The 13599-nt window shown below is 39.4% G+C and overlaps 1 protein-coding gene across 6 annotated transcripts in view; it reads left to right on the plus strand.

The window, feature by feature from the left end:
• clec16a (C-type lectin domain containing 16A) overlaps positions 1 to 13599 on the plus strand; it is a 34995-nt gene that overhangs the window by 17965 nt on the left and 3431 nt on the right. For 4 of the 6 annotated variants that reach the window (XM_026324774.2, XM_026324777.2, XM_026324776.2 and 1 more), the window contains 7 exons: positions 1914 to 1964; positions 2092 to 2220; positions 2992 to 3112; positions 9212 to 9363; positions 10178 to 10382; positions 11971 to 12141; positions 12890 to 13027. In XM_026324774.2, coding sequence (XP_026180559.1) covers positions 1914 to 1964; positions 2092 to 2220; positions 2992 to 3112; positions 9212 to 9363; positions 10178 to 10382; positions 11971 to 12141; positions 12890 to 13027 — 967 coding nt within the window. The remainder of the gene's footprint in view (positions 1 to 1913; positions 1965 to 2091; positions 2221 to 2991; positions 3113 to 9211; positions 9364 to 10177; positions 10383 to 11970; positions 12142 to 12889; positions 13028 to 13599) is intronic. The other 2 variants (XM_026324779.2, XM_026324778.2) reach the window with 1 other exon arrangement.

Raw genomic sequence — 13599 nt, forward strand, 5'->3', positions numbered from 1 at the left:
GTACAAGGTATGAGAAAGGACAAGTTAAATGACAACTGCCATCTAAAAACACATTCTGGCAAAAAGGTTAAGGTTATTGATATAAATATTTTGCGTTGTACTATTCCTGACTGCTGTAACACAAAAGGATTTCATCTGATAGTCACTATTCTAGCTGCTCAGACAGCAAGAATCTGCATGTCTCTCTGAGTGATCTGAGAAATGCAGACAGCTGCTGGGGCGAGTATGGGACAATAATTTAGGTACGCGAATGAAATGAAAGTAGAAATAAAACAGAACCGGACAGGTAACATCGTGATGTTACAACCAGTTCTTCTTATGTACTGTGTCATAGTAACCCACAACTAACCGTTAAACATGCTTTGTCTTTTAAGTGAACGCCAAACTTCCAGTAGACACGATTATATTGTCATGTGCGTGCATGCATGTGTGTCAGACACTGATTTACAACTGAAACATTTCCTTGAAGGTCTAACTGAATGTGTTTCCCATATATGCTGTTTGTCATGTTTATACACAGGCAAAGTGCTTTCAGTTTCTTTTTGAATGTTTCTGGATTATCAGTTTTGGAATCAGTCAAAGGAATTCTGATTACCTGGCCTCATGACCTTTCTACCACATAGGTCAGCGTTCAGCAAAATATATTTGATCAAACATGGCCATAGACAAAGGAGCTAGTTGGTTATAAATCCACATATATTTTCCTTTTTTTTGTATTTTTGTTGAAACTAGTTTCTGTTAAATCCCAGAAAACAAACATGTAAAAACCTGTTACCTATGATCACAGTGAACCATAGCACGTCTCTTTAGGATAAATCTTGTCTTATTAAACATGTTTATTTGGTTACAGTATATCTTTATATTAAATTTGGGAATTAATAAAGTGCTTCATTTTGGGAATAATTCTGATCTCTAATCAAATGTGAATTAGACTTTTCTATCAGTTATATGATTGCAGATCAACTTAGCATCATGTCCATTAGTTCATTTCAATAATTTAAGTGTCAATCAATCAATGAATGTTAATTGGTAAAAGAAGTAAATAAATCATTTAAAAAATCAATTTAAGATATGAAGCATTTGATTTGCTAATTAATTCATTGTTGCGGTTTGATTTTACCTTGATCAATAAACATTTAATTTGGTGGCATTTTATTGTTTAATTGATATTGATTCTAGTTACCTTTTAACTGTGATGACTCTTGTCATATAACTGAAATGCATCAGAGTAGCTAGATGAACTAAACATAAAATCTCTGTATAGATGCTCAACTATGCGCATCCAAACAACTTGCCTTATCTTTCCAGTGTTTCCTGTTTTGGTTCATAACATAATTTTGTCAAAGGGACGTCATTTAAGAATTTCTCTCTGATTGCTAAGCACAGGAGATTGGCAGAGCGCTGATAGTCTGAGGTTTAGCAGAAGAGTAGTCAAAAAAAGTTTTGTATTTCCAGAAAAAAGGCAGTCTTTGTTTACTAAATCTCTTGTCTATGTGGTCACGTTGGGTCTCTTCCCTGGAGCAAAGTGTGACTATGAACACAAACAATAGAGACTGCACATCAATGCCACCATAGAGAATGAAACCCAAGTGTTGTGTTCACACAGTGTCCGTACACTGTGTATTCTGTTAAGGCGCGTCACCTGAGTGTATGATGTAAACATGGAATAGATAAGTGATAAAGAGGAAAGTAATTGTTTCAGGACAAAGTAGCACCTTGTTTAGCGTCATCAGTGTTTTGGATAAAGAGATGTGTCCACTGGAATCAAGCCCATGCCTTTTAAGAGCAGGATTACTATTGCAACAACACATCATCAGTAGGGTAAAACTAACCTGTCTCACGACGGATATGTGAATGATTCTAAAGAAAACCTAGAATGGCTTGTTGTTAATTTTTATGTTATGTCATCACAGGGCGAGGAAATCTTTCTTGACATGTTTGAAGATGAATACAGGAGCATGACAGTTAGTATATCCCTTTTCATACCAACAAAAAGTAAAAATAATCAACTTGAGCATACAAATATATTCCTGTTGTTAATGTGTGGATGTGTATGGATGCTGTACTCATGCTCATGTGTGTATGCTGCAGAGTAAACCACTGAATGTGGAGTATTTAATGATGGATGCCTCAGTCCTGCTGCCACCCACCGGCACCCCTCTGACTGGCATCGACTTTGTCAAGAGATTACCCTGTGGAGACGTTGAGAAGACACGCAGAGTGAGTCCACATTTCATGACATTGGCTCTCAAAACAGCTGCTTTTTAGAGTCCTAGGAAATCAGCTCGTGAGGCTTTGGGGACACATGAAAAGTGTACTTATTTAAGTAATAGCTGGCATTTTCAAGTACCTAAACTCAAGTAATTAAACTAAAATGCAGTGTATGATTTTGTGTTAGATCTATGCCATAGCCATGTACCGCGCTCTGTAGCCGATATCGTAGCCTGACTAGCACCTCCTCAGAAGTGTAGCTTCACATTGCAGCAGCTGTGATTGTCGCTTCAGTGGCTGCTCAGACCATGTCCTTTGTCGTCTTCTCTTTTCTGTGCTACAATAATTTCAGCAAAAACGTTAACTGCTCTTCAACATCTCTTAGCTCCAACTCTTAACACAATCCACTCTTTTTTTAGTCACCATTGTTTGCAGTCGCGACTCGTTGCAACTGCAAACAATGGTGACACACCAGCATACAAGTATAAATAGCTACGTCGCTGCATAGCTCTTGTATAGCCTCTGGCATTGGATCAGTGTGTGCACAAATTGGCCTTAACTATTGGCAGGACTCCAAGGCTCAGATAAAAGGTAGAATGTATTGTTTTGTTTCTGACAATGACAGTTTGGATGACGATGATGATTTAGAATTATTCTTTTCATTGGGTTGCTGTACATTATTGTAACTGTGAGTTTCAGACAGGAAATTAGATTTATCTTGACATTTCTCCGGGTGTGTTGGTGCATATGTGATTGTATGGACCTCTCCACTCTGCACAGGCGATCCGTGTCTTCTTCATGTTGCGGTCGCTTTCACTTCAGCTTCAGGGGGAACCTGAGACACAGCTGCCTCTGACCAGACCTGAAGACCTTATCAAGACAGATGATGTCTTAGACCTCAGTAAGACATACACACAGAAGCGGAGGTGTACTGTACACTCTCAGAACCCAAGAGTTGATGTGCTTAAATAAAATTTCAGATTAGGTAAGAAAAGTAAAACAGACAATATTAAGTGTAACCTAAGACAGTCAATGGAGGGAAGTTGGACATGTCTTCCTAACTACAAGAGCAGGAGAGAACAATAACAATCACATTTACTGTTCTCCAAAAAGAACTTCCATCAATCTGCAATTAGAGCAGAGATTTCTGACTCACATTAGGAATATGTCATGCACATTCTCGCTCTTCGCGAGGAAACAGTCTTTAACAAGGCACATGCACATGCAAACACTGACAACCACGAGAGCGAGACATCAACATACGGACACACTTACAGGCATGTATGCACACAGCTTTCCCACACAAGAGAACACGAACAGTCTTAATGTACACAGGTGTCTAGATGTTATGGAAACTTGCACGTGGTTAGTGCTGCTGTACAGGATATCACAAGTGCAACTGCAGAGTAATGTTTCAGACACTGAGTGCACAAACTTGCAAATGTGAACACGTTTTTTGTTGTTGTTGTTGACGTGTACGTCTGCGTTTGGCTCCTCGATGCAATTTACTGAAGATGTTACTACAATTGACGATGCAGGTGTAAATACCATCACACCCTCACAGCACACCATTTCTCAGTTAAGCCAAGCTGGTAGACTATCCACCAAAAATAACTGGAGGTGAACAGAAATGTTCTAAGTGTGTGTGGTTTAAAAATTGTCTGGGTTTTAGAATCGATGCTTAGGTTATACTAGGACAGCTTGCCACAGTATATGATACAGAAAATAAGGCTGATTTCATTTGAGCTAAATTATAATAAATGATACATTATAATATCTTGTACCTAAGTTTTCAGGCCCTAACAGTAGAGAGAGGATGCTTTCAAAACTAATGTTATGAATAAGTTTGTTTTAATCTTTTATCTTTAATCTTTTGATTTATCTTTAGATTTTCTGGATTTTTTTTTTTTTTTTTTTTTTTTGTGACAATATATCTGCTGGTTTTGAGAAATGGTAATCGTATTACATACATCTACTCTTTGATTTGTTTCCTGGAAGGTTATGCTGCTGGAGCTCTCTCAAAATAGTCACCATATGTAGAGATAATATTCTTCTTGGAACAGAGGAAAGACATACAACATACACTTTATGTACAGCTGCCATAACATGCTCAGCTATTTGTAGTGTGACTCAGAGTGATACTGTCGAGTCGACAAGAACAATAAATTAGGCAGCTACAATTTGTTCTGTTGAATCTCTGGATTCAAGTTTTTATAATTATTAGCAAATCTCAAGCCTCGATTTGATGAACTGAATTCTAAATTGAAATATATTGTTTTTAAGTTGAAGTGTAGAGTATTTGAATTTCACATTAAATTAATTAAAAGCCAGCACATTAGAAAGATAACAGAAAATCAAACCTAAAGTACAACATTAACGCAGCATCACTGCAAAAGTTCACAGCACCTGTAACTTCCAGTCAAGTGCATGAATAGAGTTCTAAACAGACTCATGAACCCCCACAACTGTCTTAATTCTGGCCCAGAAGATGTCAAATTCTTCATGACTCGACATGTGAAGTAATTGCCAGAACAAGTAAGAAACTAGATTGTGAGACCTGATAAAGATTAAAGAGGGCTGCTCAACAAAAGTTGAAAAGAGGCTGCAGCAGCGGTTAAGAGTTATAGGAAGAGCTGTGCTACTGATGACTACTAATAATAACACTGGCCTTTTTTGAAAACTGCACAAAACTGCAAGTTTAGATGTTGCTACCAGAGATGAAAAGACGGCTGCATATTCTTTCATTCTTATAAACCTAAACTTCCTTCAGCAAAGAGCGGATGACGAGAATCATCTGTGAAAAGTGGCAAAGCAGCTGTCAACAGATTTATTCCTGGCAACCATGCTCATCTGTCATCAAAATTAAAGGTGGATAAATAAAATATTCTTTCAAATTAAAAGAATAGAATCTTACTGATAAAGGGTTATGCACTGATGTTGGCCTTCTAATTTAGGGTTTAGTCACAAATGTCTGATAGAATTTGCTTTTTGATTTTAGTGATGGGCAACATGGTGGCTTGGTGGTTAGCACTGTTGCCTCACAGCAAGAAGGTTCCTGGCCTTTGTGTGTGGAGTTTGCATGTTCTCGCTGTGGTCACGTGGGTGTTGTCTGGGTACTCTGGCTTCCACACACAGTCCAAAAACATGTGTGTTGATTGATATACAGGTTGATTGTCAATTCTAAATCGAAGTGAGTGTCAGCCTATGTGGTTGTCTCTATGTGGCCCTGCGATGGACTGGTAATCTGTACAGGGTGTACCCCTGCCTTGCGCCCAAAGAGAGTTGGGATAGGCTCCCGTTACTCCCTGTCACCCTAAAATAGGAATAAGCGGGTATAGATAATGGATGGATAGATGGATTTTAGTGATATCGACCAGGCGTGTAGTCATTTTTTGTTGTATACTGTATATGTGTGTCACCCTGGCAACCTGTCACCCACCTGCAGCCCATCTCACTCCCAGTGTCAGCTCCAGCTTCAGCCCCCTGCGGGTAGCTGATGTGTTGATATTTTTATTTTACTGTTGAAATACGTTTACTTTCACTCTGAGAGTGTTGGGGAGTAGACAGGAACCCCGCCTTCTCTTATTTGAAACAAGTCTATTCCCTCAGCTTTATGTTATGTTTATTTGAATCAGCATTACCTCAGAAGGAAAGTAAGGTTCACCACAAATTCCCCATTGCAGAAAGTGTAATTCAGTATCTATATTAGGTGTATGTAATGATGCAAATAAGGAAAGTCTCTTTTGCTCCATCTGTTTTCTTTTCCTCTTTCACATTTTTGCTCTCCTTATGATGCATTGTATCTTGCACCATCTCTCGTCTGTGTTTTAATAAACTGATTGTAGCTCAAATATTATGAAAAATGTAAACATTTTCAAATATCCATTTCACTTGGAAGAATATACAAACCGTTTTGCATCTATTTTATTATTATATAATAATATATCATGTATCTTATTTATGAATTCAGGTGTTTGAAAAGCAGTAGTATACCATGATGATCAGTTCTTAGAATCACACATGAAGAAAAGAGTTCTTTGCAAATAGCAGTGGGTTATCTGCTAAGCACTGATGGCTGTGCCATTTGTGGCAAATTTAGATAGTCATAGCCTTTCAAAGTTATCATGTCATCGAAGATAATTGAGTTGCAGTTTTGGCACGCAGTTTTTAGAAGCACATCGCTGAAGAATAAGTATATTCTCCTGGTTATTAAAGTGGTCCGATGAGTGGATCAAACCCTTGGCACAGCAGCATGGGCCTTCAGATGCTATGAACACATTTCTCTGTTTAGACGACATAAAACACCCTTAATTAGCTGGTGTGAATAACTAAAGTTCTAATCCGTGAAAGAATCCTATTTTATTTGTCTCAAAATTCTGACGTCTGTCTCTGGTGAGGGGGTGGGAGTATCCCAAAAATAACTTTACAAATAGGCAGAAACAGACCCATTGAAACTAAATGTCTCCCTGCAGGTTTACTTTCAAATCGAATTTGGTGGTTGAAACTGTGACTGTTTTTGTGATTCCAAATGGCAGTCGAGAGACTGTGGCAGATTTAGGCTATGATAGGCTTTAAGAGCAGTCTCACAAGGTGTGACATAACTTCCAATAATTTTCACTCACATGACAAGATCATTTTAAACAGTCTTTGTATATTTTTTACTGTTACTTTCATTTAAGTAAGATGGCTGACTAAGAACACGCTGTTACAGAGTAATTGTGGGGAGAGGGAGGGGTTTTTCCTCATGAGTTGGGGGATTTAAACCTTCCACCCACAAACATCTTTATCTGACCCTTAGGCTGTCACATTTTACCACATCCTCCATCGTAGATGTGGCATCAAAGACCTTTGCTAGTTGCTGTACTTGTGTACCATGTCAGTGTGGAGCAGTTGAGTCGAGGTTTTGTAGATGGCCTTAAAACTGTGAGGTCATGCGTCATTCCCATCAGCAGGAGCTTTGCGATTGTAAACGATGCTTGAGCAATGCACATGTGACTCAAAGGAGAAGGCACAGACACCAATTCAGAATGATACTTATTGACCAGACGTTCTGCACTTTGCTGTGGAGTACATTAGTGGAATTTAGTATTGATAGTAGAACTCATATAAATGCATCGGCTGATATTCTTTCTGTTTGAGTTGTTCTCAGCCCTTGTACATAATTTATCGTGTCACAAAATCAAATTGGAAGAACCTGATACTCAGTTTGTGTTTTCTGGTTTGGATGAGAAATATGACACTTGGCATTGAAAGCTCACTGCTTTGTCTACCATCAGTAATGTTTGTGTAGGTTGGTTATAGACACTTGATAGCTTTAGTGCTACACTACTACCCAATACAGCATAGACTTTTAAGTATGTGTAGTTCTTTTTACTGAGAAACTTCAGTCTATCTGTATCTGGTTTGGTTGTAGAGCAGTGGAAAAACTGTGTTTTACATTAAGTTGTGAGCAAGTCAGGGAAAAAAAAAAAGAAAAAAAAATTTCTAAAGAACTCGAACTTGCTTAACTCGTATGTCTGGGATGGGAGGGAATATAAAAATTCTCTTGACTAAAATGAGGAACCATGTGAAACCAAATCTTTCAAAGATGATGATGGTGTTTTCCTTGCCTTTTTTGTTTGGATGTTTTGTTTGGAAACAAGTTCAGTGACTGAAGCTGTCACTGTTTCCAAAGAAGCAGCTGGACCACATCATCTTGGAAGCCCTTTTGACGCAACCCCCACTGGGTCAAATTAAGTTAAATTAAGTCAATGTGGCAGTGAGAGGGCTTTCCCAGCTGGCCTGGGGATTCAGTCTATCAAACTTCCCTAAGTTTCTCTGACCATTTAGCTATTAGCGTGCCTTTACTATCATACTATTTTGGGGACTCCTCCTTCACTTGGTGGTGCTTTCTGGTGTTTGAATGTGTAAAGTCAAGATCCTGGTAACTCCCACTCATCCTGTAATATTGTTTAGAGAGACAGTCATCTACGAGCCATGATGTGTGCATCAACAGCTCTCTGACACCGAGAAAAGAAAACAAAAGTTTTGTACACTTTTATTGTTCAGCGGAGCAAATATGCTGCGTATTCAAAACCTGACCATATCCGACCCACCAGCCGAAAGATGCACTGGTCAGGAGTCGAGAATAGAAACCAAGAAACCAAGACCATGAAGTTACGTAGAGGAAATGATTCAGCAAGAGACACAGAAATTGATCGGGTGTTGTACCTCAGTGTGGTATTACCACTTTATTACTATACTACTACTATACCATTACTACTATATTTAGAGCCAGTCAGGGTAGGTGATACTTACACCAAAACTAGTGTTTTAGGTCAATTTAGGTTGTCATCAGTCCCAAATATCATGTTTGCTTTGTATTAGGTAACTGTGGTAAATTGTGTGAAGGCTGGAGTAAAGAGAGGAAGATGCTGAGGTGGTGGCTCCAAGATGTCTTGTAAAAATATATATTTTAAAATAAATACTCATAAATAATAATAGTAATAATAAATATTTTATTTCCATGTCCATATTTGACTTTCTCTTTGCTCCAAAGCTTTTCTGAGTAAGATGAATCATTGTGTGATTTTTTTCATGTGTAACATAAAACAGAAGTAGGCTGTTAAAGCTACTGTGTTCTTATTTTATGTGGCATTGAATTAGTGGTCAAGCCTGTCCCAGTGAGCTGTCATTAATTGCGTGTGTCACACACAGACACACAAAAAAGATGAGTAGATGCTACTGTTAGTAAAGAAGAAGTTAAACTGTCATTAATGACTCATCTTTTTTTTTTTTTTTATCTAATGTGATCAACTAATTAAGATGTTGTGAACTAGGGTAAATATTGACAAAGGCAAGCAGGGAATCCTCTCACCTGCTCTTTTTACCTGAAAAGTAACTCAAGTGATGAACTGAAATCATTTCTCACCTGTGTCAAGGCCCAGAGGAGGCATTGAGACATACCTCGACCTGAATAACACAGCAGCACATTTACCTTAATGTCTGTCACCTTTTTTAGATAACAGTGACCTAATAGCCTGCATGGTGGTTAGTAAAGATGGTGTCCAGGCCCAGAGGTTCCTCGCTGTAGACGTCTACCAGATGAGTCTGGTAGAACCAGAGACCAAGCGCCTTGGATGGGGTGTTGTCAAGTTTGCTGGCCTCTTGCAAGTAAGAGAAAAGTGGTGTGTGTGTGTGTGTGTGTGTGTGTGTGTGTGTGTGTGTGTGTGTGTGTGTGTGTGTGTGTGGTGTTTGTTGTGCAAAAAATTCTTTGTTCAGCTCTTCCTTTTTCTGTGCTCTCATGTTTCTTGACCCCTCAGTTCACTGCCAGTAATTTGGATTTTTGTTTTTCTCTGTTTCTTCTTCACTGCATCCTTCAGGTGTTGATCTGTTTGTTATATCATTTCAGACAAGAAATGTTAGATATCCTGTATATCATGAAGGAGCATACTGTAACTTCTTCCTGTCATTTCTGGGTATTTTGACAATGATCAGTATGTGTAGTCATACTGTGTTCCGCTTACAGTGTTTTCTATAATGTCTATATATTCTCTGATAGGATGAAGTGATACTGACATAGGTTTTTCTAAAGAATTTTTAAAATAAATGAACTGCAGAATATATTCAATCTGCTCTTGTGGAACTGATATTGGTGATAGTGTTCAATCTTTCCTATGCGTTCTGAACCTACTGTGTATAATATATTTCCTTCCTTCTTCATGCTTAATAAATATAATGACTGTGGTTTTTGGTTTGACCTCATTTATATCTTTCTTAATTATCTTAAAATTATTTTTCACTTTCTTTTTGCATTTGTTTATTCTCGTTTTTGTTCTCCCACAATTTTGTTTGGCGTTTTCATTCCTGTTTTTTGTTTTCTCAGGTTTTTTACCTTTTTTTTTTTTATTTCTTTGTCCTTAAACTCCCTTTGTCTAATCTAAACCTTTTAATCTTTCATTGTTCCCTCCCTTTTGTCCTTCAACAGGACATGCAGGTGTCTGGCGTTGAGGACGACAGCAGAGCGTTGAACATAGTCATCCATAAGCCCAGCTCCAACCCCCACGCCAAGCCGCTCCCCATCCTGCAGGCCAACTTCATCTTTGCTGACCACATCCGCTGCATCATTGCCAAGCAGAGGCTGGCGAAAGGTCGCATCCAGGCCCGACGCATGAAGATGCAGAGGATCGCAGGTTGGATAAAAAAAAGAAGCCTGTTAATCCTTTTGTCCTCACTCACATGGTTAAAATGACCTGTTGCTTTGCACAGGAAGCCAGAATAGCTGCTCTTGAATCAGGAAGTATTTCAGAATATGTAGCAAAACTGAAATGTCTTCAATAAAATATATTACCAAACCACAAAATCAAACTACTAACTATTTTAGTTCATTGGAACTCACTTTACTAAATGAATTAAACTACTACAGTTATTTCCCCAAAATCTTCCCCAAGTCTTTCTGATTTAAAATGACTTCCTCTATTTTCTTTCTCTTTATTTTACTTGCCCCTCTGTTTTGTAAATTCACAGAAATGCTGTCAGAGCGTAACAGTTTAGATCTTTTTAACAAGTTAATGCTGAAAGTTATATCTCTTAATTCTGTTGTTTACTGTTCTTTACTCTTTATGTGGTGCTTTAAAAAACTTCAGCCAAAAGTCTAAACTTTGCTTTTTGTATTAACACATTTCATCATCCAAGAGAATCCTTTTTTAGTGTAGATACAGATGTTTGAGGTTTGCTCTGGAAAGGAGAGGAATGAAGGTTAGCCACAGCAAAACAGAGTACATGTGTAAATGAGAGGGACTCAAGTAGAACGGTGAGGTTACAGGGAGTAGAGGTGGAGAAGGTGGAGGATTTTAAGGACCTAGGGTCAACAGTCCAGAGCAATGGAGAGTGTGGAAAAGAAGTGAAGAGACGTGTGCAAGCAGGTTGGAACGGGTGGAGGAAAGTGTCAGGTGTGATGTGTGACAAAAGAGTGTCAGCAAGAATGAAAGGAAAGGTGGACAAGACAGTGGTGAGACCAGCAATGTTGTCTGGTTTAGAGACAGTGGCACTGAGACAAAGACAGGAGGCAGAGCTGGAGGTAGCAGAGCTGAAGATGTTGAGGTTCTCTCTGGGAGTGACGAGGATGGATAGGATCAGGAATGAGGACATCAGAGGGACAGCTCATGTTAGATGTTTTGGAGAAAAAGCCAGGGAAGCCAGATTGAGATGGTTTGGACATGTTCAGAGGAGGGACAGTGAATACATTGGTAAAAGGATGCTGAGGTTAGAGCTGCCAGGAAGGAGGCCTAGAGGAAGACCAAAGAGGAGGTTCTTGGATGTAGTGAAGGAGGACATGAGGATAGTTGGTGTGGGTGAGGAGGATACAGAGGATAGGGTTAAATGGAGGCAGAGGATTCACTGTGGCGACCCCTGAGGGGAGCAGTCCAAAGGAGAAGAAGAAGAAGATGGAGTTGCTCACCAGTGACTGTGCTTTCTCTCTCAACAGTCTGATTCGTTAGAATCACATACATCAATTACTTATTCACATTAAAATGTGATATATGAAATCCTGTGAACACAACAAAGTCAGGGGGGATGTGAATCCTGCCAATACAGTCACAAAAACATTTCAAATTCTCACAGGCACCGTGACCCACTTGTAATAATAACAAATACATGAGCACCTTTTTTTCTCAGACATATCCCAACAAAGTTTGAAACTGGCCCATTACTGTGACTGAGGCAGACATGACTCTCTGCAGAAGTTTTATTTATATTCCTTTGCCTCTCTGCGTGCAGCTCTGTTGGACTTGCCAGTGCAGCCCAGTGCAACAGAGATTTTGGGTTTCAGCCAGACAGCAAACGCTTCACCCAGTGGCCTGCCTTTCCGATTCTACGAGCAGTCAAGACGTGCACCCAACGACCCCACAGCGAACAGATCAGTCTTTGCCTCCGTCGACAAAGTACCAGGTACCAGACAGATAACCAGGGTTGATTGCTTGCACATTGATTGATTGCTGCAGCCTGTAAACTACTCCAGACAAATCCAGAAACTGCTTCTTGCTGACTTTAAATCTAAATATAGACGACACCAAATTAATTGCAGAACAACTGGAATGAAGTGCTCCATACTTCATAGGGAACTTCCCCTGACTCCCCATTCATTTTTTAAAATGTGTGTATTTCCAAATACCATTTTCTAAAGTTTTACATTATGTTCAGATCTGTGGTCATGGTTAAATCTTTTCCACTGGTTTACATTACCTGCTGCAGTTTCTGAATATGTCTTTGTTTATCTCACCAACGAAACCTGCTCCCCTCTCCAAAGGTCCAGGTTTCTCCCATGTCAAAATAATAGGACGTCAAGCTGTTACTGGAGACTGTGTTTATGGAAATGTGTTATTAGCCACTAAAAAAAAGTGAACGTCTTTAGGGAAGTTTCACTTATATAAGGTTTTAAAACAGTTTGATGAGGGGGATTTAATTTGGTTTTGAGATGAAGGCTCAGAATTGCTCGAGTCTAAACACACACATACATACACATACATGCACTGTGGGCCTGACAGACACACACGTCTCATTGTATATGAGTGTGTATTCTATGCCCTACACAATTTTCACCGGTCTGAGATATGCTCAGACGAGAGAATCCCCCAGCAGTGGTAACACATGAGTGTGTGTGTATCTGTGTGTTTGTGTTCGTGTGCGCCATCCCCAGGTTTTGCGGTGGCTCATTGTGTGTCTCAGCACAGCCCCTCACCCCTCTCCTCCCCCTCACCTCCCTCCAGTGGGAGTGGGAGCACAGGAAGATGTGACTCTGTTACTGCAAGCACAATATCAGCTCAGAGCCCTACAGGTAGCACACACGCACACAAAGTACACACAAAGTACACAGTCCCTGTACACGAGCACTAGCACAGAGGAGCACAGACGGTACATTATTATGAACAGGATCTGGGCTATGAAGTAAATACATAAATTGCAAAAAATAAAATGCCACAAGTAACATTCAGATACACCAATAGAGAGTAATTTCTAACAGAAACAGTTGTAGTAAGCTAGTAGTAGATTCACACTATAGCACACACACCCACATACCATTGTATACCTTGAATAATGGGTGTGACTATGCTCTGCATATGTACACATGCCACAAAAACCATAAGAGGTTGTGTTGGTGTTCGTTGAGCCGTTAGTATAGAAGCATAGGGCATATAGATCTGTGAGTCATACAGGCGTCTGTAAATCATTACATTTTGCCAGTCAGAGCAGCTGTTACAGACGTGCACCTTAACCCAGTAGAATCTGCTATAGGTGACCCAGGTCACCACACTTTCGTTGCAGCATGTCATTGATTATTATAAAAGTCAAATCTGTTATACACTCATCACCCACGAAATGAAAACCATGGCAGCTGAAGTGAATAAC

This window comes from Mastacembelus armatus, chromosome 8 (assembly GCF_900324485.2).
Source record: "Mastacembelus armatus chromosome 8, fMasArm1.2, whole genome shotgun sequence".
In the NCBI taxonomy this organism is placed as follows: domain Eukaryota; kingdom Metazoa; phylum Chordata; class Actinopteri; order Synbranchiformes; family Mastacembelidae; genus Mastacembelus; species Mastacembelus armatus.